We start from the raw sequence: 26,619 nt of genomic DNA, 5'->3' as shown, positions 1-26,619 counted from the left end.
TATAAACACCAAATGTTTTATTTTAAAGGATTGGAAAAGCATTAGAAGACAAATGTCTGTTATAGCCAGGAATGTTAAATATATGAAAACTGTAAAACTTCTAAATGTGGTAGGCACTTTCAGAGCTACATATTTAAATTGTCCTACTTTCTCCTCTAATGACAACAGCAATGATACGATGAGAAATGCCAAGAAGGTCCAACTAATGATTATTCATTTTGGGATTCAACTTAATTGCACAAGTTAAAGTTCTGTCCAAGATGTTCCTGACACATGAAGCTTCCAGTTGAATTTCAGAAATGTTAACAAAAATATCTTCCTTTTTTGCCTGTGACTGTTTGAGTATTGTTGTATTGTTGACTTATATCCACTACAGATACTGGTTCTAGGCCAGCCCAAGGGTCTTCAAGCATTGAAGGCTTGAAATAACTTTCCAACTCATTAGACATCCTTTTTTCTCTACCACGCCCTGATCCAAATGGTGTAGATGTCCTTGGAGAACCCTTCAGGAAAAAAATCATCAGTTAAAAAAAAATTACTAGAGATAATTGGTATGTATCCTTCAGTTAAAGGGTAGTAGGAAATCACATTGCTTTTTAACAGTTTCTATGTGAAATCAATTATGTTGCACTACAAAGTTTATGCATCCTTTAATGTTTTTAGTTGTTTTTGTTAAAAGTGCTTAAACTAGTTTTGTATACTTAATAATTCTTGCCCATTGTCCACCTCAAATAATTTTTAGCTTTAAATGTACTAACCCTGCACATACTCAATAGCAAGTGATAATGGACTCAAGTCCAATCAGTGACACAATTTTCCCCAGAAACACACCCTCATTAAGAAATTAAGGCTTATTTTTAAAGTTTTTTTTTTTTTTAAGGTTGCTAGAACGTGAAAATTTCCTATATTCAGGCTTTAGGGGGTGCAGCAGGTTTAGCAAAGATCCTGAAAAACACCTCGTGATTCCAAATTGTTGGCCCAAGAAATCTTCGCCACACCAGAGATACAGCCTATTTTTCATTGGTTCTCACTGAAGAACAAGAAATATCTGCTACCACCAACTTTGCCCTCGAGAGAACTTGGAGCAGAAGAAGCAAGGTAGCTCGAAGAAAGGATAAATTAAAAAAAAAAAAAAAAAAAGCAAGGAGGGGGGAGGTAACAGTTACAGTAAAATGAGACCAGCGTATAACCACAGACGCTATATATCGGGGAGTCATTCGCGTTTCTCTCCTGAGAGCCCGGGGGGGTTGCGAGACGGAGAGGAAATGCAGGCCTAAGGAAATCTGTGCGTAAGGGCTCTGCCACTTACGGTACTTAGACACAGATGCTCGAAGCCTCTGAGTTCACTCGTCTATGAAACAGGGCTACCATTCGTTATTCTACACCAAAGAATCACGTCAAGGAATCATAACAGCCTGCCTGCCACGGCGGGAAGAGTTCGGCAAACGCCGCCTGGTAGGTTTACCTGGGGGTAGGCCGGCGGTTGCCCCGGGGAATAGCCGAATTGCTGCTGGGACCCCGCGGGGGACCTGGAGTAGGAGCCGGGGTAGCCGCCCGGGGACGGGGACCCGAACCGGCCCCCCGAGAAGCCGCCGCCGTGTCGTGGAGAGTGGTTGCTCCCGTAGGGCCGAGCCCGGGGCCCGAACGGTGGCGTGCGGTGCGGGCTCCCGAACCCGTCCCGAGGGGAGGGCGGCCGCGGCCCTCCTCCGCCTGGGGCACCCCGGAAGCTGCTCCCGTTACCCCAACTTCCTACACCCGGGCTGGGGTAAGGAGGGGTCGGGGGTCGGAAATTCGGTCGCTGCATGTCTGGTACGAGAGGCGAGAGCCTCACAGCCGCGCTGTCCCGCCGGAACTGCACCGAACGAAGCGCCTCGAGACAGCCGGAAGTCCGGGCCTAAAACGGTCCTACGTCCGCTCGTCCGGACGGCACTTGAAGCCCCACCAGCCAAAGGTTCCGCCGAGCGTGATTGGACTTAGTGAAAGAGGAAGGAAAAGGGAAAACCGAGGCCAGATCGTTCCTAGCATGGATTTCCCAAATCCGGCACTGTTTGGTAGGATCCGCATATTTAAAGGCGCCAATTAGCGGAAGGCGCGAAGTGATTCCCGCCCCACCGGACGGAGGCGTGTCCTGAGCGGGGCGGGGCCCGCAGCGGGGGCGTGTCCCTACAATAAGGCGTGTCCACGGAGGGCGGGGCCTTGTCCGGAGGCGGGGCCCCGTTAGGGGCGGGGCCATCTCTGGGAGTGGCCCAGTTGGGGCGGGGCCATCGCGGGGGCGGGGCCATCGCGGGGGCGGGGCCCGGTTGTCTGTGGTCTCCCCTGCTGGCGGTGAGCGGCGCCGTCGCGCGGGTTTCCTTTTCCCTCAACCCTGCGGCCGCCGAGGTGTGAGGCGCGCGATGCTGGCGACGCTGGCGAGGGCAGCGGCCCTGTGGAGAACTAGCTTCCTCTCCGGCTGGGGCGGCGGGAGGGGGCTGTGGACAGGCCGCCCGCAGTCAGGTACCCGCAGACCCCCGGCTAGGGGCGGGCGGTGGGGATCCCGCCGGCGGTGCTCCGCTTCCCCCGGTGTCCGGTCCTCCCGTCCCGCTCTCTCCCCTCTGAGCCGCCAGGCCGGGGTCCCGGCAGGCCCGCGCTTTGCTTCATTACCGCAACTCCGCACCCCGAACTTTAGACGACTTTCCAGACTTGGCCCCCACACACCCGGGTGGTACTAGTCAGGCCTTTCCCAGCCGTAGCCCGCTGCCTGGGTAACTGGGGGTAGGCCGTCCCAACAGAGGCCGCACTTTGCCCCTCCGCTTCAATGGAAGCAGGCCAGGAAGCCGACTGACAGGTTTTCAGAAAGGGCAAAATGTGGCTTTTAAAATCCTGGTTGTAGCCGGGCGCCGGGGGCTCACGCCTGTCATCCTGGCTACTCAGGAGGCTGAGATCTGAGGATCGCGGTTCAAAGCCAGCCCGGACAGGAAAGTCCGTGAGACTCCTATCTCCAATAAACCACTAGAAAACTGGAAGTGGCGCTGTGGCTCAAGTGGTAGAGCGCTCACCCTGAGCTGAAGAGCTGAGGGACAGCGCCCAGGCCCAGTGTTCAAGCCCCACGACCGACAAAAAATCCTGGTTGTTTCCCTACCGTGTAGTGATAAAGGAAAGTGTATTAAAATGCAAGATTGCCACCGCATCCACAACAAAACACATCCTGATATAGAATACTTGTCCTTGAATTTCAGGTAGAGGATGAAATTTAAGTTTACTACATCCTTATAGAACTTTTTTTTGGTTTTGTTTTGTTTTTGGACGGTCATGGGGATTGAACTCTGGGCCTGGGCATTGTCCCTCAGCTCTTCAGCTCAGGGCTAGTGCTCCATCACTCGAGCTACAGCACCACTTCTGGTTTTCTAGTGGTTAATTGGAGTTAAGAGTCTCAGAACTTTCCTGCCTGGACTGGCTTTGAACCTCGATCCTCAGATCTCAGCCTTCTGAGTAGCTAGAATTACAGGCGTGAGCCACCGATGCCCAGCTAGAATTTGTTTTTTGAAAAATGTTATTAAGTAATGTTACAATTCCATGTCAGCTTATGAGGACAATGTATCTTGGTCAATGCCACGCCTTATGTCATTCTCTATTTCTCTCTCCCATCTCTACCTTCATAGTCCATATTTTACATAATGTATGTTGCATATAACAACTACATTTGCTTACCTTTCTTCCTTCCTCCGTTCCTTTTCCTCCTCCCACTGCTCCAACCCTCCCCCCCTCCCAACATGTTGCCACTTTCTGGTAGTCATTTTGTTAAAAAGTAGGTTTTTGTTGTTGTTGTTTTGTCGGTTGTGGGGCTTAAGCTCTGGGCTTGGGATCTGTCCCTCAGCTCTTCAGCTCAAGGCTAGTGCTCTACCACTCGAGTCAAAGCACCACTTCAAGTTTTCTGGTGGTTTACTGCCGATGAGAGCCTCACGGACTTTGTACGGTGATCCTTAGATCTCAGTCTCCTGTGTAGCTAGTATTACAGATGTGAGCCACTGGCGCCTGGCTAGTAAAACTTTTTACTCCTTAAAAATTTGGAAATGGGAATATACTAATGAATCCGGAAATCAACTTGGGGGATACAGAATCATAAAGAACTTCATTAAATCAGCCCAATGGGCAGCTTGGATCTGTGTTTTTCAGTCAGCCAGTGCATCTCTTGGCACCTCTTCTGTGTATTCCGCCTTTCTGACATGTTGTGGGACTTGCCTACACGAAGAGTGTGCAGTCTCCTCAGCTTGATTTCTGCATCCCCCTTGATGTTGCTAGTTTATTCTGCAGAAACTTGGTTCACCTCATTTGTTTTATTTTGTTTTTGAGACAAAGCCACTTTATGTAGCCCAGGTTAGAAGACATGTCTTTTCTTCAGAAGACCTAATTCGTAGAGTTCAATCAAGACAAGGTAATGCACTGCCATGGATACTTAATGATATGTTTAAGACCTACAAGACTCCTGATTTCTCATTTTCTTTTTCTTTTCTTTTTTTTTTTTCTTTTTTTTTTGGGTCCGGTAGTGGGGCCTGAACTCTGGGCCTGGGCACTGTCCCTCAGCTCTTCAGCTCAAGGCTAACGCTCTACCACTTGAGCCACAGCGCCACTTTCTGGCTTTTTTCTTTTTGCTTATGTGGTGCTGAGGAATCGAACCCAGGGCCTCAGGCATGCAAGGCAAGCGCTCTACCACTGAGCCACCTTCTCAGCCCCTGATTTCTCATTTTCTTACACAGTGCTCTCCTAGAATTTACTTTTCTGAACACATTGTGCTTTGTTTCATCCCTAACAGTTGGATGGTCATAAAATTATTGAATGGATAAGTCACATAAAATCACTTTTTATGTCATCAGTCTACTTACAGAGGAGTCAGAGATGTGCAGGTGGTGGGAACTGAAATTACTTTCTTTTATTTGTATGTATGTGTGCAGATCCTGGGGCTTGAGCTCAGTTCCTAGATGCTATCCTTAAGCTTATTTTGCTCAAGGCTAGCACTCTTACTACTTGAGCCATAGCTCTACTTTTGACTTTTTTGATGGTTAATTGGAGATTAACTATCATGGACTTTCCTGCCTGGGCTGGTTTTGAACCAAGATCCTCAGATCTCAACCTCCTGTGAGTAGCTAGGGTTACATATGTGAACCACTGGTGCCAAGTCTACATTTATTTTAATAACGGCTGAAGATATGCAGCATAAGTTATCAGGCTCATGCTTCTGGAGTATTTTTATCTCACACAAAGGAGTTTGCATTAGAAAGCTGGAAGGGGGTATACAGCAGAAAAAGTTTGAAGGTAGACTAGACATGCCAGCACATATAAGTATAACACTGAAGACCGACAGATAGTGAATCATTAATAGCTACATGAAATTCAGATCTGGTTCAATGACTTCTGAGACTTTCCTCTATATAGGTAAGAAACTGACTTGCTTAAGTTAAATGACTTGCTTAAGTTCCTATAGCAAGCAGAGCTGGAATCAGAACACAGGCATTCTGAATTCTAGAATAATTTTTTTTTGCCTAAGAAATATAAAGTCCATTCTTTGAAAAATATGACGAATATGGGGCTGGGAAGGTGGCTCAGTGGTAGACTGCTTGACTTGCATGCATGAGGCCCTGAGTTCGATTCCTCAGCACCACATGAAGCAGAAAAAGCTGGAAGTGGTGCTGTGGCTCTAGTGGTAGAGCGCTAGCCTTGAGCTGAAAGAGCTGGGGGACAGTGCCAGGCCCAGAGTTCAGGCTCCACAACTGGCAAAAAATAAAAATAAAAAATAAAAAATATGACAAATACGTAAAGTTTTGGAAGTGGTACTAAGTTGTTTCTTTTAGGTGTAATCTCTACATCTAAAAGCTACAACCTTAACTATTGATTTTTTTGTAAGTATGACTAGGGTTTTCCCAGGCTCTAGTCTGGTGTCTGATGGGGTGCCCTTGTCATCCTCATACATCTGTTTGCATGGAATTTTGGTGTGTGGTGTTAGCTTCAGAGGAAGAGGGAAGAGGGAGGAGGTTTCGTGTTGGGTCTCCTGGAGGTAGAAAAGTGAAGAACTGGGATGATGGATGTCAAGGACAGGATGTGAGTTTATGGTGACTGCCCAGTGGAGGAAAAAGGGCAATTCACATTCTTTGTTATCAAATAGCCATCATTAGTGCATACAGAATTGCTTCACTGTATTGGGAGGCCCAGCATGATCATGGATGGGACCATGAAAGCTTCGATCTGTGGTTAGGCCCTGTCTTCAAGTAGCATTCTACACAGAGGCATCAGCAGACAGAAGAAAATCAAGGAGCTGGGCTGGTAGCTCACACCTGTAATGCCAGTTACTCAGGTTGCTGAGAGTGGAAGGGTCATGGTTGGAGGCTAGCCTAGGCAGAAAATTTCACAAGACCAGCCAATAACCAGCAAAACCCAGGTCTGGGCATAGAATTTATTTTGGTAGGGTGACCCTGGATGTGTAGGCTTATGAGAATGTGTGCTGCTGAACAAAAGAACAGGCTCAGGAGTTACTTCAGCACCACCTTAAAATAAGCTCAACCCCAAATATCAAGAGAAATCAAGAAAGAAAGCTGTTAAGAAAAAAAAAGAAGAACAGATACTGGACCTGATGTAGCTTGAATAAATGTGTGGTGTGGCCTGCTAGAGATAACTGGGTTAAAACAATTATGTAATTAAAAACAAGTCTGGAGATGTGGCTTAAGTGGTATAGCACCAGCCTAACATGCACTAAACTTAGTTCAAATACCAGAAAAAAGTGAAGGAGGAGGAGATAAGCAAGAAAATTTGTATTAATGAATTGCATGAAGAGCTCCAGAAATAACTGATTACATTTGTGGTAGGATGTATTTCAGAAATTTAGAATTTAAGGCAAATTATGGGTACCATCACAGGGAAATTTAAGTATGAAGATAAATGAGACCTGTCTGTTTCTATAAGACTGTGTGGATCTTTATTTAGATTAAGATTTTTTCCCCTTTTTTGGAGAGAGTGTTTCTTTTTGAACTAGATTTCAGTTTTTTTTTAAATTTTTCATTGAGCTTTACTTTAAAAATTCTATACTTGGGAGTCTAGTGTATAAAAGTAGAAGAACAGGGATTAAAGCAGGGATTGTGGAGCTGTGGCTCAATTGACAGAGCACCAGCCTTGAGCAAAAGAGCTAAAGAGCAGTGCCCAGGCCCTCAGTTTAAACTCCAGTACCAGTACAAAAAATAAAAACAAAGCAGGGATTGGAGCCCCTGAGCACACTGTGGACTCTTACTTCACTCTCCCTAGTCAGTGATCACCTAAGAGACTCTGGGATCGCTCTGAGGAATTCCAGTGTTGAACCACACTATTTTAGGTAGGTGGTAGATTTAAGCAATGCTGTGAATACCAATACTTCAGTTGCTTTTAGTTTTATTGTGATACAACAAGAAATAAATATTTTCCTGTTTCTGCATTGTTAGGACTTTCTACATGGAGAAATCTGGAATCTGGGCTAAAGGCCAAGTCCTGGAAATTATAAGATGACAAAATAAGTAGTTTGAGAATTTCCAGGTGATGTGTGTTTTAAAGAGATATAAACCCAGAGCCTTGAAGAAATTTTCAAAATTATAAACCCAGTGAAGCCTATCTATGCCCTGGTGATGTTTGCCTGCACTCTACATGAGTTAAAGAAGCCAGAGATATCTTCTTTTCTTCAAAAGCCTCTGTGCTTACCTTTGGTAGATAAGCCTTCTCTCCCTTTCTTAGGGGAAGGTGGTAGTTAGGTAGTTTGTTTCTCACAAAAGCACAGCTTCATAATTCTGAAAATTTTCTTCTATGATTCAAGCAACCTATTATGCAGTCCTAACTAGCTAATTCTCACTGAATCATCCGTGAAGTTTTAGGTGTGAAAAATTGTGTATTTCTTTTTGTTTTGTTTTGAGACAGGGTCTTGCTGTGTAACTCAGGCTGTCCTCAAACTCTTCCTACTTCATCATTTCTCCTCCTCCTCCCCCCTCTTCCTCTTCTTTATTTTCTTCTTCCACCACCTCCTCCTCTTCCTCTTCCTCCTCTTCCTTCTTCCTGGCAGTACTGAGGTTTGAACTGAGGGCACTCCTTCTGCTAGGCAGGCAGCCTACCACTTGGATCATCCCCTTAGCCCTGCCTCAGCCTTTACTGATATAACTAGTAATAACTCTAACCTCTGCTTCAGAAACTTGTTTCCTTCCAGGCTACAGACAAATAGAGATTGAAAGTTCAGGGAAGGCGCTGGTAGCTCATACCTGTAATCCTCTCTACTCAGGAGGCTGAGATCTGAGGATCATGGTTCAAAGCCAGCCAGTCAGGAAAGTCCATGAGACTCTTATCTATAATAAACTACAAAAAAACTCCAACAAAAACAAAACAAATGGAACTGTAGCTCAAGTGGTAGAATGCTAGCCTTGAACATAAAACCTCAGGGATGGCACCCAGGCCCAAAGTTTAAGCCTGGTGGGGGCAGGGGATGGGGGAGGCTGGGGGGGATTAAAAGTTTACTGTGTAATGCTTTTTAGAGTAGATACATCTTTCTTTATCGGAGTATATGTATGTCTACTGAGAGCATTATCACTTTTTTGCAGCAAAATCTTTAACTTAATATTTCCTGCGATTTCATTTTAGGTTATCAGTTTTATTATAGGGCTGTATCATATTAAGGACTGCTAACAGTATGACAGAAAGTACAGTGGTATGATTAGCTCTCTCTGTAGCATAGGCCTGCTCTGAACACAATAGATTTTACTGTCATTTAAATATCCTTAGATCTTCTTGGGTATAAAGAAGGAATTAGAACCAGCTTATTTTTATGAGTCTCACAAATTCCACTGCATTATTAAATATTGAAGCCTTTGTAGTAATCAACCACAAGTCCACAATGTATGTTCTATTTGTATTTCTTCTTTCCAGACTAATGTTCTTCACTTAGACATAACACTGATATTAATAATAACAGACATTAATATTAATAAAGCTTTCTTTGACAATCATAAAATTACTGATGTGATGCCTCTACATGAAGAAAATCTAAGTTTATGCATATTATTTCCCAGATGCAAACAGTAGAAGTTTGTTTTAAAGTGATAAAATTAAAAATTTAATGTTGTTAGATATTGATGATATCATTAGGTACTAATGATAATAAACTTGACAGAGTAGAATGTCCCCTCCAAAATCTTGTTGAAGTTGAAATGCAGCTGTCAGTATGTTGGTAGGTGGGTCCTTAAGAGATGTTTAGATCATGAGGATTTAGCCCTCACAATGAATTAGGGCAGTTGCCACAGGAGCAGGTTAGTTATTGCAAAAGTGGGTTATGGCAGGGCCAGTTCTATTTTCTTGGCAATCTCTTCTCCTCTTGCTTTGTGTCCTGAGGAATGTGGCACAAAGGTCACATGCAGGTACCATGCTCTCTTGGATTTGTAATCTTTAGAACCACAAGAAACAAATCTTTTTTTTTTTAAATAAAGAACAGATTACACACTTTTAGTTTTCTATGGTAGCCGCAGAAGATAGACTGCTTTTTGTAAAATGTAAAAAAATTTTTTTTAAAGGAAAATAGGAAAAATATTTACCTTTTATGCAGGAAGCAACTACTTCATGTTGATATAGGAAAAATAAACTTCAGATAGTTTAAATCCTGAAATAGGTAAATAAAAGCTCTGTAAGTGGGATAAGTCAGTAATTATATGGTGTGAGGTTGGATGAACATAATCTTGTACAGAATAGACGTGACACAGAAGACCTTGAGCTGCTGTTTCCAGAAGGATAATTTTATGTTTGGCTCTTGGTTGGTGTCTAGGAACTTGGCTCTTGAATTGTTGGGAGGCTAAGGCAGTAAGATTACAAGTTTGAGGCCAGCATGGTCTATACAATAATTACCAGACCAGCCACAGACCCTGTCTCAAATAAACAAACATACAAAGCAAATTATGATATTGTTTAGCAGGTTTAGCTTTTGTGATTGATAGAGCTATCTATCCATCCACCCATCTATTTTTCTATTTTTGAAGGGATTTACACCAAAAATGGCAATTTTTAACTTCTCTTGATACAAAAATGTCAGTAATTTTGTTAGATTTGTGTGCGTGTGTGTGTATGTGTGTGTGTGTGTGCATGTGTGTGCTGGCCCTGAGGCTTAAACTTGAGGACTGTCCCTTAGTTTTTTTTTTTTTTTTGCTAAAAATTGAACCACTTGAACCATAACACCACTTCTGGCTTTTTAGTGGTTAATTGGAGATAAGAATCTCATGCACATTCCTGCCTGGGCTGAATTCAAACCATGATCCTCAGATTTCAGCTTCTTGAGTAGCTAGGCTTATAGGTCTGAGCTACCAGCACCTAACTAATTTTGTTGGCTTTTTTTTCCCCTGTGGAAAAATATCTTCCTTTTTTTTAAATTGTGAAAATATTGTACAGAGGGGTTACAATTACATGGGCAAGGTATATTTTGTTAGTTTTTTTTTTTTTTTGGTCCGGTCATGGGGCCTGAACTCTGGGCCTGGGCGCTGTCCCTTAGTTCTTCAGCTCAAGGCTAGCGCTCTACCATTTGAGCCACAGCGCCACTTCTGGCTTTTTTTCTTTTTGCTTATGTGGTGCTGAGGAATCGAACCCAGGGCCTCAGGCATGCAAGGCAAGTGCTCTACCACTGAGCCACCTTCCCAGCCCCATTTTGTTAGTTTTTTAAATCTGTACTTTCTCCCTCCCTCCCTCCCTCCCTCTCTCCCTTCTTTCCTTCCTTTCTTTCTTCCTTCCTTCTTTCCTTCCTTTTTTGGTGTCCAATTGTTATCCAAAAAGAAATTAATTGCAAAATTGGAGTCTCTTCTGTATTTATTGTGTTTTTTATTGTGTCTTTTTGCTTTTGCTTAAAACAACATAAATTTATTGTGAGACACCTTGTGGTTCAAAAGTCTGACACATGACTCATTGGACCTAATAAAAATGTCTAGTTTCTTTGAGAGGTTCTGTGTAGGAATCGGTTTCCTTATTTTTGCAAGCTTTCTAAGTTCCTTGGCTCTTCTCCCTTACTCCATCTTTGAAGCCAATAGCATCTCTTTTCTTACCTTTTCTCTGCCCCACATATCTCTTACCTGATATATTTTCTTAATAATCTAATGTGGGCATCAAAAATATTCTTCAATTGAATTTGAAGATGGGCTCTTAAAATTTCTTTTTTGGTCGGGGAGGTCTTACTGTGCTGGCAGGGAAGGTCTTCCTGTGCTGGCGGGACACATCAAGAACTTGTGGGCTCACTGACCTTTCAGCTTCGCTGGGTAGCTGGTAGTACACCATTATCTCTGGCTCCTCTTTTATTTTTTTTATTATTCATTAACTTATAAAACATTTGATGCTAACACTCATGTTTTCTTTCTCCTGAGGTTCACATAAACACAGGTGGATTTCAGTTAAGAATAAGATTGAAAAGGCTGGGTGCCTATGATTCTTGGAATTTAGGAGGCTGAGATCTGAGAATCACTGTTAGAAGCTAGCCTGGGCAGACAAATCTGAGATACTCTTATCTCCAATAAAACTACCAAAAAGCTTGGCTGGAGATGTGGCTCAGGTGATAGAGCACCAGCTATAAGCAGAAAAATGGAGTGAGGGCGTGAGGCACTGAGTTTAAATCCCAGTAACAACACACACAGACACACAGACACAGACACAGACACAGACACACACACACACACACACACACACACACACACACATGAAGATTGAAATGATCTTGAGTCTGTGAGGATTTCTCATTTTATTTTGCCACAAGTCTTGTTTCTTTATGTTCTGCAAGCCTAGAAATTGAAAACTATTTCCTAGGGACCCATCTCTAGGAAATATTAATATTTATAACAATATTCATAGTGTAATGTCCCTATAATGTCTTCCAGAGGATACTACTCTTCAAGGTGAACTTCCTTTCTAAAATTATCTGTAAACTATGTTTTAGGGACTGAGCCTCTTCCATTACTTTTTTGTGCCAGTGCTGAGGCTTGAACTCAGGGCTTGGGTACTCTCTGAGCTTTATCTATCAAGGCTGGAATTCTACTACTTGAGCCACAGCTCTACTTCTGGCTTTCTGGTAGTTAATTGGAGATAAGAGTCTAATGGACTTTCTTGCCTGGGTTGACTTTGAATCACGTTCTTCAGATCTCAGCCTTCTGAGTAGTTATGATTACAGGCATGAACCACTAAGGCCTGGCTCCCCCATGACTTCCAACTTGTGTTAGAAAGAAAACACCTTGCCAAATGTTACTGTGTGAAGCTTAAGAAAATTAGGAAAGCACACTATCTTCTTCCTAATTGTGGTTTTCTGAGACAGAATCTTGCTGTGTAACCCAGGCTGGCATAGAGCTCACTGTGTAGCCCAGAATGGCCTCATATTCACTATCCTGGTTCAGCCTCCCACGTGCTAGGATTAAAGGTGTGTGCCCACAGTCTGTTAGATGTCTATTTTTTGTTCTCTCACTCATAAATTCTAGTGGTAACTTCTTTTGTAAAATAGCAAATAATCTTTTGTGTATGTATCACAGTTCCGGATTGATCTGAATAGTTGATCAGTTTGTTTTAGGACTTAACTTTTTGAACTTTGTATTGCCTGGTACAAGTGGAGAGAGATGCCACAATTACAGAGCCACTTGTGTGGGCATCTGTCAGTTATCCCCACTTTGGTGTTGTTCAAGTTTGAGTTGTGGAAGCCCTAGGGCCAGGTACCAGAGGCATTCTATCAAGCAGCTCTGGCAAGCAAAGAACTGATAGCAGCTTCATTATAATTATACTTCTTTGCATGGTTGCCCAGCTGTAGCATCATAATAGCTTTCCATACTAGAGGCCAAATCAGACAGAGAGTTGTACAAGCTGTCAGTTATATTTCAACAAATTACATCACCATTGATGCCTTCTCCAACTGTTTTCTCCTGTGGAATTACCCCCCTCCTCTTGCCCAGCCTATCAGTTCTTTTTCAGAGACACACTTTTTTTGGTCTTTTGCCATCTAGTGCAAACACCACTTTTCTATTTTTATTTGGAATTTGTTTTTTAATATATGTTTTTATTGTAAAGATACTGCACAGAGAGATTACAGTTACATGAGTAGTAAGGTAATGAGTACATTTCCTATTGAGTATTGTTACCCTGCCTTTGTTTTTCCCCTACCATCCCTTCTCTCCCCCTTCCCCAACTCTTCCCTCCCTCCCTCCCAAGCTGTAAAGTTCATTTTCAACATAGTGTCTTGTACATCTCATTGTTACAATGGGTCAACCTGTATCTTTATTTCAGCATTTTGTTATTTCCCTTCCCCTCCCCTAATTAGAAAAATGTATATACAAGATGCAGGGCACCAGAATCAAATATAGTGAAAACAAGGTTTATACCATGGAGGAAGAACATACAAAAAATTGTTTAAAAAACATGTGGCTGCAGATGGCTGGGGTCTGGGCTGGGTCTGGTGTTTTTTAAACAATTTTTTTTATAGGGGGTTAATACTAGGGTTTGAACTGAGGGCCTTGCAGTTTATAGGCAGATATTCTACCACCAGAGACACAAGACCTTTTTACTTTGGATAATTTCTTTTTTTATTATGTACATTAGTTGTGCAAGGAGTTTCATAGCAACATTTCTATGCATATACAATGTGTACGTATGTGTCCTATATATGTATATACAATATACATATAGAATTGTATATATACAATATGCGTATAATGTACATACAGTATGTGGACAATATCCTCTACTACACTCTCTTTATCCTCATCCCCTGATCTGATTATTTTTGAGATTAGGTCTCATTTTTTGTCTGACCTGACTGCCTCTTATTTACACTTACTAATATAGCTGGGATGACAAGCTCAACCTCTCAGGCCCAAGGATGCTTTTTCTGTTCAGATGAGATCTCTTGTACTTTTTGCCTAGAGTGGCCTCAAATAATAATGTGCCTGATTTCAACCTCCTGACTAGCTAGCATTACAGGCATGAGCCATCTCACTTGGCTTGAGCCTGGATCTTCTAACTGACTCTACTCCCATGTTTGGGGCCCCAGCTGTGCAGTAACTGAGATGGGCCAAGCCTCTTTCTGTGTGTTGTGTCATCTTGTGATTAGCTACAAGCTAGATGTCCAAGTGCAGAGTGAACATGGGACAAGAATATGCAAGGTTGTGTGTCTGTAGATGTGGTAATCCTGGGTGCTGTAGCTGCATTGGTCCATGTCACTAAACATTGCTTTGGTTGCTTTCCTTCATTCTGAGCCTCTGCTGTTCAGTTTACCCTCTGATTATATTTGGTTTCCCACAACAGTGTGCTTCAAACTACTGCCCATTGTTATGACAGTACTTATTTATCATAAATTTTGAATTTTAATTTTTTGACTGTACTTGAATTTGAAATCACAAGTGGACCATGAAGTAGTTAAAGAGTAAACTATGGCACACATAGACAATGAAATATTGCTCAGCACTTAAGGCAAGTGAGCTATGAAACACAAAATAAATCGAGGAAACAAGTGCCTGTTACTAAGAATCCAATCTAAAAAAAAATCTACATGCTCTCCAATTTCTCTATACCTCTAGACGGGACTAAACCATTAGATTAGGGTTGCCAGGCACTGATGGGGAGGGAGGGATGAATGAATGGAGCACAGAGGGTTTTTGGTAGTAGAACTTTTCTGTATAATACAGTGTAGCTACTCAGGATTGTGTATTTGTTAAAACTCATAAAATATGTAACATCAAGAATGACTCCAAGCTGGGTACAGGTGGCTCGTGCCAGTAATCCTAGCTACTCAGGAGGCTGAGATCTGAAGATTATGGTTCAAAGCTAGCCCAGGCAGGAAAGGCCGTGAGATTCTTATCTCCAACTAACCACCTGAGTTCAAGACCCACAACTGACCAAAAGTAGTCAATGGTTCAAATGTTAGGGTACCTGTTCAGATGTTAGGGTACCTGCCTAGCCAGAGTAGTTCAAATCTTTCTTTTTCTTTCCCTTTCTTACTTAAATTTCCTGGAGGAAAATAAGAAGTAAATTACAGTTTTTTTCTCCCTTTCGGTTGTGGGGCCTGAACTCTGGGCCTGGGTGCTGTCCCTCAGCTCTTGAGCTAGCATTCTACCACTTGAGCCAGCACTACTTCTGGGTGGTGCTGAGGAATCAAACCCAGGGCCTCATGCATACAAGGCAAGCAATCTACCACTGAGCTACCTTCACAGCCCTTTATTTTACCCCCAGTCATGGGGCTTGAACGTGGCCTGGGCGCTGTCCCTCAGCTCTTCAGCTCAAGGCAAGTGCTCTACCACTTGAGTCACAGCACCACTTCTGGTTTTCTAGTGGTTTATTGGAGATAAGAGTCTCACTGATTTTCCTGCCCTAGCTGGCTTTGAACCATGATCCTCAGATTTCAGCCTCCTGTGTAGCTAGGATTACAAGCGTGAGCCACCAGTTCCTGGCTAAAATATGGTATGACTTTAGTACCTGATGACTTAGGTTAAAGTCAAGGAAATTAGATGGATGGGATTTTTTAAATTTATATCAAACACAGTTTTGAATTTAAGATGATGGCAGGACACTTGAGAATTTCTATGTCTCTTAAATAAAATCAAACTAATTTGCTTTTTTAAATAAATTAATCATTAGGAAAACATTTAACGTGATCTTGGATCGTTGTTAGGTTCTGATAATATACTCACTAGTAGACGACCTGTCAGAAGAGAGTATGCCTAAATAGAAGACGATTCTTAAGTCTATAACAAAAATTAAACTCAAGGAAATAGAAAAAGTTCAACTTAATTTGATGCACCAGACTGCATAAAATATCCTGTCAGTGTTTCCTGGATAATGAAATAGTATTCATTTCAGGAAAAAAAAATCAAGGAACCCTTTTACAAATTGCTATGCAAGATTTCAATGAATTAATACATTATTTTTTTCAACATTCTGAAATTAGTTATGTGGAGATTTATGTGGTCTCTGAAGAATTTTTCCTCATTTGACTTACCCTCTTATAAGTTGGTAAAATACATGTTCTACATACTTTCTCTTTTTTAGCTCTAATATACTTGTTTTGAAATAAAGGCAATAGCAATAGAAAAAGTTAAGTAAAAGCTGATATTTTTAGAAGAATTAAACATTTTCATGATAGAAGAATTATGATACTCAAAACATAATACTTGACATTTTTATTTACATTTTTAAATTTAAAAACACAATTCTTGGTTTTCTTTACCTAAGTAGTGAAAGGTCTTGGAGGTATATAAAAAATGCCATTAAAACAACATGCCACATTTTTACACCAGTCTTATTTGGCCACAAAAATGCACATATTCCTGTGAAAAACAGGTTACAGAAAAAATAAGGATCAAGTAATTGATCCTTTATTTCTTTTTAAAAATGTTTATTTATGCACATTGTTATAGGTAATATTTCCAATATATCACAATAATACAGTGGCACTAACAACAAAAGCAAGAATAATATCTTTTCTTGTTAGATGCTTATTGAAACTTTCACATTTGATCTAAGTATTATTTATTTTAATCTTCACTACTACTGTGATTTAAGTACTTCATTACCCCCACTTTATTAGTGAGCAAATTAATACTTTTAGAATTTATTTTCCAAATTTACACAACTCTTTAGCATTTAGTCTAGGTTTCTGGATACAGTCTGTGGTCATATTTTTTAAAATATGTGTCTTCAGTTTACTAAATATATCCTGAAACATTCTGTGACAATGTCATTAAAGAAAACGTCATAGTTCTTGAAGATACTCTTTACAGACTTTCATCTCAGAAAACATACTAATGCAGCAAATCATTTAAGCTCAGCTTTTCAAAAGTATATACTTCTTGCAATTTTTCCTTTTAATGGATTGCTCTTCTCAGTTTACATTTGTGTTAGCAATTCTGAGCTAATTTATTAACATTACAGTTTCAAATTTTTTTTTTTTTTTTTGGGTCCGGTAGAGGGCCTGAACTCTGGGTCTGGGCACTGTCCCTCAGCTCTTCAGCTCAAGGCTAATGCTCTACCACTTGAGCCACAGCGCCACTTCCGGCTTTTTTTTTTTTTCGGCTTATGTGGTGCTGAGGAATCGAACCCAGGGCCTCATGCATGCAAGGCAAGCACTCTACCACTGAGCCACAAATTTTATATCCCTACAGATCTCTGAAGCTATTAATGCATGGTTGTGAAAAGATAGTAAGGAATAACACAAAGATAATAACAAAAATGCAAAACATCAACAACCTGAAGGTATACTTGCTGTGATAAATTGTCCCCAGATAGTAAATATGTATCTGCCAAGACACAAAGGCCACGGACCACTAACTGACTGGTCCCCAGTTTGAGGCATAGGTGTACTTTGAAGAATGTACATTAACAGAGTAAAAGGATTTCTGTAAGGATCATGGTAACTTATTTCAATTTCATAATACATTTCAAATTTGTGACATATTTGTCCCTTCTCAAACCACTGAAGTTTCCTATAAGGGGCTTTGGGGGAAACATAATTCCTTTACTTTGTATTTTGAGATAATTTTAGTTTTATAGAATAATTACAAAAATAGTTCAAAAAGCTACTTGTCTTTTATCAGCATCTTCTAAGCCTGAAAACCCACAGAACCTTAGTATAATTACCAAGAGACTAAACTGCTTTAGTTCATTGGCTTTATTGATACTCACCAGCATTTTTTCCTAATATTCTATTTCCATCACAAAATCTAATCTAGCCTGCTCAGTTATCCTGTCTTCATAGTTTACCTAATCTGCAACAATTCCTCTGTCTTTCCCTGTCTTTCATTAAATGGCCTTGAGGTTTTCAAATATTAACTATTCAAGTGAAAGGCTGGAACAAAGTCTTCCAAGAAAATGACCCTCATAAACAGGCTGGGGTAGTAATACTAATATGAAATAAAATACAATCAGTCAGAAAAAAAAAACAAAGAAGGATATTTCATATTAATAAAGCGAAGTCTCCACTAGGTTTCTGTCTGATGTGGTTCCCTGGTCTTGATTATGTTCTTTCAGTTATATTCCTCCTTTTAGTATCTTTTTTTATACTGCTGGCTTCTCTTTAATGAATTCCTTTTAATTTTCGTTTTTCTTTTTTTGTTGGTCGTGGACCTCTGGAGAGTGAGACAATCCATCGAGGCACAGTGAAAGGTAGACAAAAGAAGTTTATTATACTATTTACACCAGAAAGGGGTCCTGCTACTACCTTGTCCTGGGCTAGATACCCAGAACCAAGAGCAGCCTCAACCACCAAACCTCCTACCTTTATTAGTTTGTCTGTAAACCACCAGTTAGTTGGTCTGCAAACTTCCAAACCTCAGACCTCCAAAATTCCAAACCTCCAATGGGGAAGGCTTTTCCTTTTCTTTCCTTCCTCCTCTCTGCAGGCCTCTCCACTGTCTACAAGCCTGTCCTGCTCTGCTCCGGGGGGCGCCTCTCCACAGGCCTCTCCAGAGGAACGTCCCAGATGGCCTCCAGAGGAGGCCCCAAATCACCTCCGGAGAAGGTCCTAAATGGCCCTTGGAGGAGGCCCCAAATGACATGCGGGGGAGGCCCCGAGTGGCCCCTCAAGGAGGCCCGAATGGCCTGCAGAGGGGGCCTCAAATGACCTCTCAAGGAGGCCCCAAATGGCTTCCTCGAGAAGCCCCACATGGCCTCTGGAGGCCTGCCCTGCCCTGCTCCGGTAGGCTTTCCCCTCCTGCCGTCTCTCCCTCTACTCCTACTACTCTGCTGTAGCCATTCAGGTTCCTCCTAGAAGCTGCCCACTGTCCAATCACTTTTTGACAGCTCACCCTGTGGAGCCCGACTTCCACAGCAAGCCCGTGCCTTCGGCGGCATGCCCCGCCCATTTCGGCGACATGCCCCGCCCGTTTCGGCGACATGCCCCGCCCCCTTCGGCGGCACGGCACGCCCCTTTCGATGGCATGCCCCCCTTTCGATGGCATGCCCCGCCCCTTCAGCGGCATGCCCCGCCCCTTCAGCGGAATGGCACGCCCTGTGGCAGTGACCTCAGCCTCTCAATGCCTTGCTCCGTCTGGTGGTGGGGTCTGTGGAGCGCTGAAGCCCTCCTATGCTCCGCTTCCTCCCGCAGGCTGGGCCACAGGGCCCCGCTGATTATCGGCGGGGGCCCCACTGGTTGTTACAGTGGGGCTTGAACTCTGGGCCTGGCGCTGTCCCTGAGCTCTTTAACTCAAGGGAGCGGCTCTACACAGCACCACTTCCGGTTTTCTGGTGGTTAATTGGAGGTAGAGTCTCACTGCCCCAGCTGACTTCGAATGGCGATCCTCCCATCTCAGCCTCCTGAGGATTACAGGTGTGAGCCACCGGTGCCTGGCTTTAATTTTTCTTTAGCATTAAAATTTTTTGTTTCTCCGTCGAATGTGAATGCTAGTTTTGCTGGATATACCAGTCTGGGTTGCAGTTATTGGTTTTCAGGGCTTGGATGGTACTTTTCCAGGCTGTCCTTGCACTGAGGGTTTACATGGCGAGTTCCACAATGATTCTAATTCCCTTTCCATTATAGTATAGCTCCTTCTTTGATTTTATAGCATTTAAAATTGGCTCTTTGCAATTCAGGTCTAGTGTCTTTACTACAATGTGTCTGGAAGTATTTCTTCTAGGATCTTGTCTTCTAGCTGTGTTGTATGCTTCTGTTATGAGGGTGAGGTTTTCTCTTTTGAGATTGGGGAAATTTTCTGTAATAATCTTATGAATAAGCGTTACATCCCGCTATTCTGGTATTCCTTTCCTTCATCTATCCCAAGGATACGAAGATTAGATTTCTTGGCATTGTCTGACAGTTCTTGGACTTACCTTTGGTAATTTTGGAGTGTTTTTTCCATATATATGACTTTCTTCTCCAGCTCCTCTGTTTCGTCTTCAACTCCTGATATTCTATTTTTCATTTCATTGTTACCTGTGGCTTTCGTTGTGGTTGCAGAAATCGATCCATTTATGGTTTCTCTATCAGTTCTCAAAGTGTTAATTTCATCTTTTAATAAGGTATGTATTGTGTCTATTTTTGACTGCATCTCTTTTTTTAAGTCTTAGAATGCCTTTGATATTTCTTTTTGTGTACTCTTGAAATTGCTGTTGTAACTCTCACTACTTTAGCCAATTCTGCCATCTTTTCCTTATTTAATCTTTTGTCCTCCATTTCTTCTTCACTCTCACTGGAGTTCTTTCTTGGGTTGCTGCTTGCTTTGGGGTTTGGCGTGTTGTCTTGATTATTCAGGAATCTTGTCATCTTTCCTTGTGATTTAGATTCAGGATTTGTGAGATCTGTGGCCCAAGCGCTACCTGTTCGTGTTCCACAGGCGGGAGCCCTTGTTTGGCTTCGGCTGGTTCCCAGTGGGTCCCTAACCTTAGGGCCACTGTATGTACTTTCTTGGTGGCTCCTGATGTTAGTGGGTGCTCCTCCAGCAGCAGAAGCACAGTCATGTTTCGCAGTACCGGTAGGTCAGGGTCCAGTGGCCTAGGCGGCTTAGGATCCCGGTTGGGGTACACAGCGGCTTGAGGGAATTCCTCCAGCAGCTATAGCTTAAGCACTATTCCCAGCTCCACTTAGCCAGGCTCTGGCGGTGGAGGCTGCTACATCTCCCAACCTGGGCACAGAGGTTGGGGCCTCTGGAGCCCTTGCACAGGTACAGGTGGGACTCGCTTCACAGGCTGCTCTTCCTATGGTGGAGGGGGCATCCCCCGTGGGGTACTCGCTGATTCTGGAACTGGTTATTAGAGGCTGTTCACGGTGCTGTGGCGGATCGCTGTATCTATGTGCTGTAGTTCGCTGGTTGCCAATCGCCACCACACTCGGTTGCTGTGCTTGTGGGCTGAGCAGTGTGGCAGTGGGAGATCCGGGTCTGGGTTTGTACCTTGCCTCTGGTCTCTGTCTCTGTCTACATTGTCCGGGTCCCGCACGGTGGGTGTTTTCTGCGTTTGGGTTCTATGGTCCGCTTTTGGTTCTGAGGTCCCAGGCAGCCAGGGGTCGGGCTGCTTTCAAATCGTAATATCTCCTAAAGGGGGACAAAAAAGAATGAATTCAGATATAAATTATGGATTCTGGATGATAAAAATGTATTGATATGCAGGTTCATTGATTATCACAGGTGTGCGCCCCTCCTCCCCTCCCCAGCTCAGGGTATTGAAAGTGTGGAGGCAGGAAGGGTTTGTGGGAAATCTCTATATCTTCCACTTACATTTGCTGTGAACTTAAAACTGCTGTAAAACAAATCTGTTTAAAAAAACATGAAAATGAGAGTTTATCATTTTCCCTTATAGAATTGGCTTTGTGTTTGTGTGTGTACGTGTGTGTGAAAGATATGAATGGGGGTAGAAACAGAGTCTTGCTAGGTTGCCCAGACGCCTCAAACTTTCAAAATTTTTTTGGTGCTGGTCCTGGGGCTTGAACTCAGGGTATGGGTGCTGTCCCTGAGCTATTGTGTTCAAGTCTAGTCCTCTTCCACTTCAGCCAGTTTCACTTCCAGCCTTTTGGTGGCTAATTGGAGATAAGAGTGTCATAGACTTCCCTGCCCAGGCTGGTTTTGAATTGAGATTTTCTGATCTCAGCTTTCTGGGTAGCTAGGATCATAGCCACCAGCACCCAACTGGCCTCAAAGTTTTAATTTTCCTGCCTGGCCTTTCCAAATGCTAGGATTACAGGCCTGTCCCACATCTGGGCTCATTAGCACTTAAACATAAACTCAGCTTGGTCCTAGTCATTATGATCTAAAATATGGAGACCATTCGGCTAAAATTTGACTGTGATTCAATGTTGATATTAAATGTGTTCAATGAATTGCCAATATGATTAAAGCTGTAAATAGCTACATTGCTGTGTTTGTAGCTGATAGGTAAGTAGAGAAAGGGAAATACACAAATGATAGTAAATCATTTAATACACTTTTATGATTCATAGTTTCCTTCCTGTCTAGAAAGACCAAATACATACAGCTCTGTATTGTTTCTTTTGGCATCCTAAATGTGAAATGTCCCTGTAGGTTTACTTTTAATTTTTCCCCTGACAAAATGTATTCAGTGTAGTTATGGACTTTGTTAATTAGGACTAGTCTGTTATTAGAAGCTTTCATTTTTAGTGATTTATTTTCAATGGGGTCAGGCTAAGGTACCTGTTACCTATAATGGAGAATTTTGAAAAAATTGTTACTTTTTTATAGCCATAGAGATTACATACAATAGGATATAGACACATGCATTTTTACTCTGAATATTAGTAATCAATAGTCTTCAAATATTTCTTCTGTGTTTTGCCAGACACTGACAATGTGAAGCCATTGGAAGGTGTAAAAATTCTGGATCTAACAAGGTTTGTTTTGGCTTATCTATATTTTGGTGATTGAGTTTTTCCTTTCTTTCAAAAAGTTTGTTTTGGGTTATAAGGAGATAATTACATAGAAATGGGGGGAAGGAAGAAAAAAAGAAAATAAAAATTCCTGGAATCTAATTATTCTAAAAGATACATTTGTGAAGTAGTCATGATTTTTTGCTACATATTCATATGTAATGTTAAAAAAATCAAAAATTAGATAGTACTTTTTTTGTGTGTGTGTGTGGCAGTCCTGGAGCTTAAACCGAGGGCCTTGGTGCTATCCCTGAGCCTTTTTTTGCTCAAGGCTGGTGCTCTGCTACTTGATCCACAACTACTCTACTTAAGGTTTTTTGGTAGTTAATTGGAGATGAGTCTTACATTCTCTTGCTAGGCTGGCTTTAGACTACCATCCTGAGATTTTGGCTTCCTGAGTAGTTAGGATAGCAGGTGTGAGCCACTGGTGCCTGGTTTAAAAATACTTAAAAATTCTCTTAAGTAATTGTACAAAGGGTTTTCAATTCAACCTGTCAACTTACGAGTATACTGCATCTCAATCAGTGTCGACCCTTCCATCAGTCTTCATCTCTCACAACCCCACTCATCCCCTCAAGTTACCTGGTTCCATTTTTCACATTTTTTCTAAGTTTTTATTTATTTATTTTTTTGGGTCCGGTCGTGGGGCCTGAACTCTGGGCCTGGCCACTGTCCCTCAGCTCTTCAGCTCAAGGCTAGAGCTCTACCACTTGAGCCACAGCGCCACTTCTGGCTTTTTTTCTTTTTGCTTATGTGGTGCTGGGGAATCGAACCCAGGGCCTCATGCATGCAAGGCAAGTGCTCTACCACTGAGCCACCTTCCCAGCCCCCTAAGTATTTATTTTTATTTGCCAGTCCTGGGGCTTGAACTCAGGGCCTGGGCATTGTCCCTGAGCTTCTTTTGCTCAAGGCCAGCACTCTACCACTTGAGCCACAGTGCCACTTCTGGCCTTTTCTGTTTATGTAGTAGTGAGGAATTGAACCCAAGGCTTCATGTGTGCTAGACAAACACTCTACCACTAAGCCGCCTTCCCAGCCCCCATTTTTCACATTTGTCTGCTCCTTTCCCCTTGATCTCACCCCAGTCCCAACAACACAGGTTTCAGTTTGTTGGTATTCATTTTGCTAACCTATGAGTTAGCTGTTTGAAGGAGATATACCATTGCAAGGCTTCCTTGATACAAATGGACAAGTTAAAGTTTTTTTAAATTTAAATTTTATGTTTTCAAATTAAAGTTTTAACGATTTTGATTCTTACAAGCATTACCTGAGCATATCTGTGCTGATGTACTATTAAGAGAACAATTAATACAGAACTTTTTCAGATGGTCATTTATCATTGTTTACATTGCAGGGTACTGGCGGGACCTTTTGCTACTATGAATTTAGGAGATCTTGGAGCAGAAGTTATAAAAGTGGAAAGACCAGGTGAAATTTTTGTGTGGGTCAAATAAAAGATACTTCTCAGGCTTCCTGTGTTACAGGTTGTTACCTTTAGCCTTGCATTATCTGTCATGTGTATTTGTGTTGCTCTTTCTGCCTCTCTAAAACTTTGTTTTATCCCAAGAATAAGGGGCGGGACTGGGGCTGGGATGGTGGCTCAATGGTAGAGCGCTTGCCTTGCATGCATGAGGCGCTGGGTTTGATTCCTCAGCACCACATAAGCAGAAAAGGCTGAAAGTGGCGCTGTGGCTCAAGTAGTAGAGCACTAGTCTTGAGCTGAAAAGCTGAGGGACAGTGCCCAGGCCTAGAGTTCAAGCCCCACGACCGACAAAAAACAAACCAGGGGCAGGACTTAAGTTTGTGTTCTTCCAGCTGCATCTGGTCTCATTCTTGTCCTTTTATTTGCTCTACAAGTTAATGTATATCATGTGGAGCATATAAAGCATCTTTTAAAGTATACTATATGTATTCAAGTGCTGTTTTAATCCAGTTTAAAGCTACATAAAATTTGAGTAAAGTGTAATATACATACATACATTTATGTGTGTATATATATTATATATGTGTATGTATTGTATACGTATATGTATATAGATGTGTATATATACATGCATATATGTATCTATATGTATGGAGAGAAAGGAGATAGTAGAAGAGAGAGGGAGAGGGAGAGGAAGAAAGGAAGAAGAGGAGAGAGAGAAAGAGAAAAAGAGAGAAAGAGAGAGAGGCATTTTGTAGGCTTCCAGTGTAGACTTCTGACATTGTTTCTACCTGAGAGAAGAATGCAAACACTGAAATGATCTAATTTTAGTTGGCTCCTGGCATCTCCTTTCCCTCCCCTTTCTCCTCCTTTTAATGGATGATGACTTAAAAAAAATAGGAGTGGCTGGATTCTCTGGTAATTTCTCTGCAAGCTCTGTCTGAAGAGCCAATTCACGCACACATTTCCGTGAAGCCACTGGCTGGCTTCTTACTGGGTAATTCCCTTTGTGGACTAGTGGTTCATTCTTTCCCCAGACCTTTTGATAATTAGCAGTTCATGCTTTGTGTCATTATTGGTTTACCTCCAGTTAGGGTAACAAGCCTTTTCTCCTGTTCTGTGCACTGTTTCTCCTGTGAATTTGTTTTTTTTTTTTTTTTTTTAAATAAATGAGTTTATTTTTGCCTCTCTTTTATATTATAAAGATAGTACCTATTTTTTCCTTGATTGATTTTGAACGAAATCTAATGGCTATTAGATTGTACTATTTAAATGCACACAGATTTATTTTAGCTGTAATTGCCTAGATAGCCAACTGTAACATTTATTTAGAACTTTGAAAAATCTTAAGTATGACATTTAATTATTGAATCATTTTCTGACTCCTATCTATATCCTTTGCCACTTGTTCTGTGCTAAAATCCACTTAAAAATTCTATTTTTACATCTGAATCAAATATCAGTATATTTAAACATTATTCCAGGTAGATCTATGGAATAAAATATCCAATTTTTTTTAACAGTTTTATTCTTTTGGCCTTTTTTTTTTTTTTTTTTTGGTTGTACTGGGTAGTTTGAACCCAGGGCCTTGTACTTCTAAGCCAGTACTCTACCACTAGAGCTACTTCCCCAACCCTTTTTGCTTTGATTATTTTGCTTGGGTCTGGCCTGAACCACAATCATTCTATGTACATTTCCTACCTTACTGAGATGACAGGCACGAGCCTCCATACCTAGCTTTGTTTGAGATGAAGTCTTCAGAATTTTTTTTTTTTTTGCCAGTCCTGGGGCTTGAACCCAGGGCGTGGGCACTGTCCTGAGCTGCTTTTGCTCAAGACTAGAGTTCTACCATTTGAGCCATAGCAACACTTCTGGCTTTTTCTGCATTTGTGGTACTGAGGAATTGAACCCAGGGCTTCGTGCATGCCAGGCAAGCACTCTACCACTAAGCCACCTTCCCAGACCAGATGTTTTTGTTTGAGCAATACTAGAACCTTGATCCTCCCAATCTGTTTCCTGAGTAATTAGGATTGCAGGAGTAAGCCACTATGCCAGTTAGACTTTTACTTTGAGGTAAGACCTAGATAACTAAGATTTTATTCCCAAGTAGTGTTTAAAATTGTTAACATTTTATATTGGGTAACCTACTTAGACTTTTCTGGTTTGTTGTTGTTACAGACTTTATAAAATTATTAATCACTGTTATATACCTAGCCTCAGATACTGCTTTACCATAAACACTCACATCATTTTTCTGATTTAAATTGTCTTTAACAAGAAACTTTTTGCAGACTCCATAGTATCTAAGAAACACTGAAAGAGCTGAACAACTTGCTTCCTAAAAATGGATAGTAATGAGAACATCTGACGTTTACCCCTTACTAAATCTGAAGACTTCCTAGAAGTAGCTGTCCTTTTGGATTTAGACTTTCAAGGATGCAACTTAGTTGAAAAGCTATATGGAAGGATGTAATGGTTAGCAAAGAAAGTAAAGAGTTGGGCAGTTCCAAGGAGCTTTCAGCTGCTGTGAGCTGAGGATCCCCAGGGCTGAGCTGATTTGCAGGTACCTGTGGATGCGAATGTGGATGTGAGGCAGCCTGATGGATAAAAGTACTCATGATGTCTCAGAGATTCATAATAGTACATGTTTTTATTCCTAGGAATTGGTGATGACACACGAACTTGGGGGCCACCTTTTGTGGACACAGAAAGTACATATTTTCTCAGTGTTAATAGAAATAAAAAAGTAAGGATGTCTTTCTTTTTGCCTTACTCATGTAATTTTATTGCATAATAACCAAACTTTTGATATCGTGGCTTATTATTGTTTTTGTATATGTAACTAGTATTTCAAATATTC

General features: G+C 41.8%; 2 protein-coding genes across 3 annotated transcripts in view; one reads left to right on the top strand and one right to left on the bottom strand.

The window, feature by feature from the left end:
* LOC122120835 (M-phase specific PLK1 interacting protein) lies at positions 1-1,889 on the bottom strand. Its single transcript, XM_042695056.1, has 2 exons — positions 1,466-1,889; positions 1-503 (listed from the first exon to the last, which is right to left on the bottom strand). Exons 1-2 carry the CDS (start codon positions 1,802-1,804, stop codon positions 303-305), a joined length of 540 nt encoding a protein of 179 aa, XP_042550990.1. The 5' UTR covers positions 1,805-1,889; the 3' UTR covers positions 1-302.
* Positions 1,890-2,325: 436 nt separating this feature from the next.
* Positions 2,326-26,619, top strand: part of Sugct (succinyl-CoA:glutarate-CoA transferase) — a 604,197-nt gene continuing 579,903 nt past the window's right edge. For both annotated transcript variants that reach the window (XM_042695071.1, XM_042695070.1), the window contains exons 1-4: positions 2,326-2,493; positions 22,249-22,300; positions 23,691-23,764; positions 26,420-26,505. In XM_042695071.1, the coding sequence (XP_042551005.1) occupies positions 2,394-2,493; positions 22,249-22,300; positions 23,691-23,764; positions 26,420-26,505 (312 nt within the window). In that variant the 5' untranslated portion in view covers positions 2,326-2,393. The remainder of the gene's footprint in view (positions 2,494-22,248; positions 22,301-23,690; positions 23,765-26,419; positions 26,506-26,619) is intronic.

This window comes from Dipodomys spectabilis, unplaced genomic scaffold, assembly GCF_019054845.1.
Source record: "Dipodomys spectabilis isolate Male_0828 unplaced genomic scaffold, ASM1905484v1 ptg000178l, whole genome shotgun sequence".
Classification (NCBI taxonomy): domain Eukaryota; kingdom Metazoa; phylum Chordata; class Mammalia; order Rodentia; family Heteromyidae; genus Dipodomys; species Dipodomys spectabilis.
The sequence above is the reverse complement of the archived record's forward strand: the minus strand, read 5'-3'. Positions and strand labels throughout refer to the sequence as shown.

Bases quoted from the DNA above. Each gene is read 5' to 3' on its own strand.
- LOC122120835 (XM_042695056.1), bottom strand. From the start codon at position 1,804: ATGCAGCGACCGAATTTCCGACCCCCGACCCCTCCTTACCCCAGCCCG. The intron at 504-1,465 runs GTAAACCTACCA...TTTTTCCTGAAG, and splicing joins AACCGCCGGCCTACCCCCAG to GGTTCTCCAAGGACATCTAC.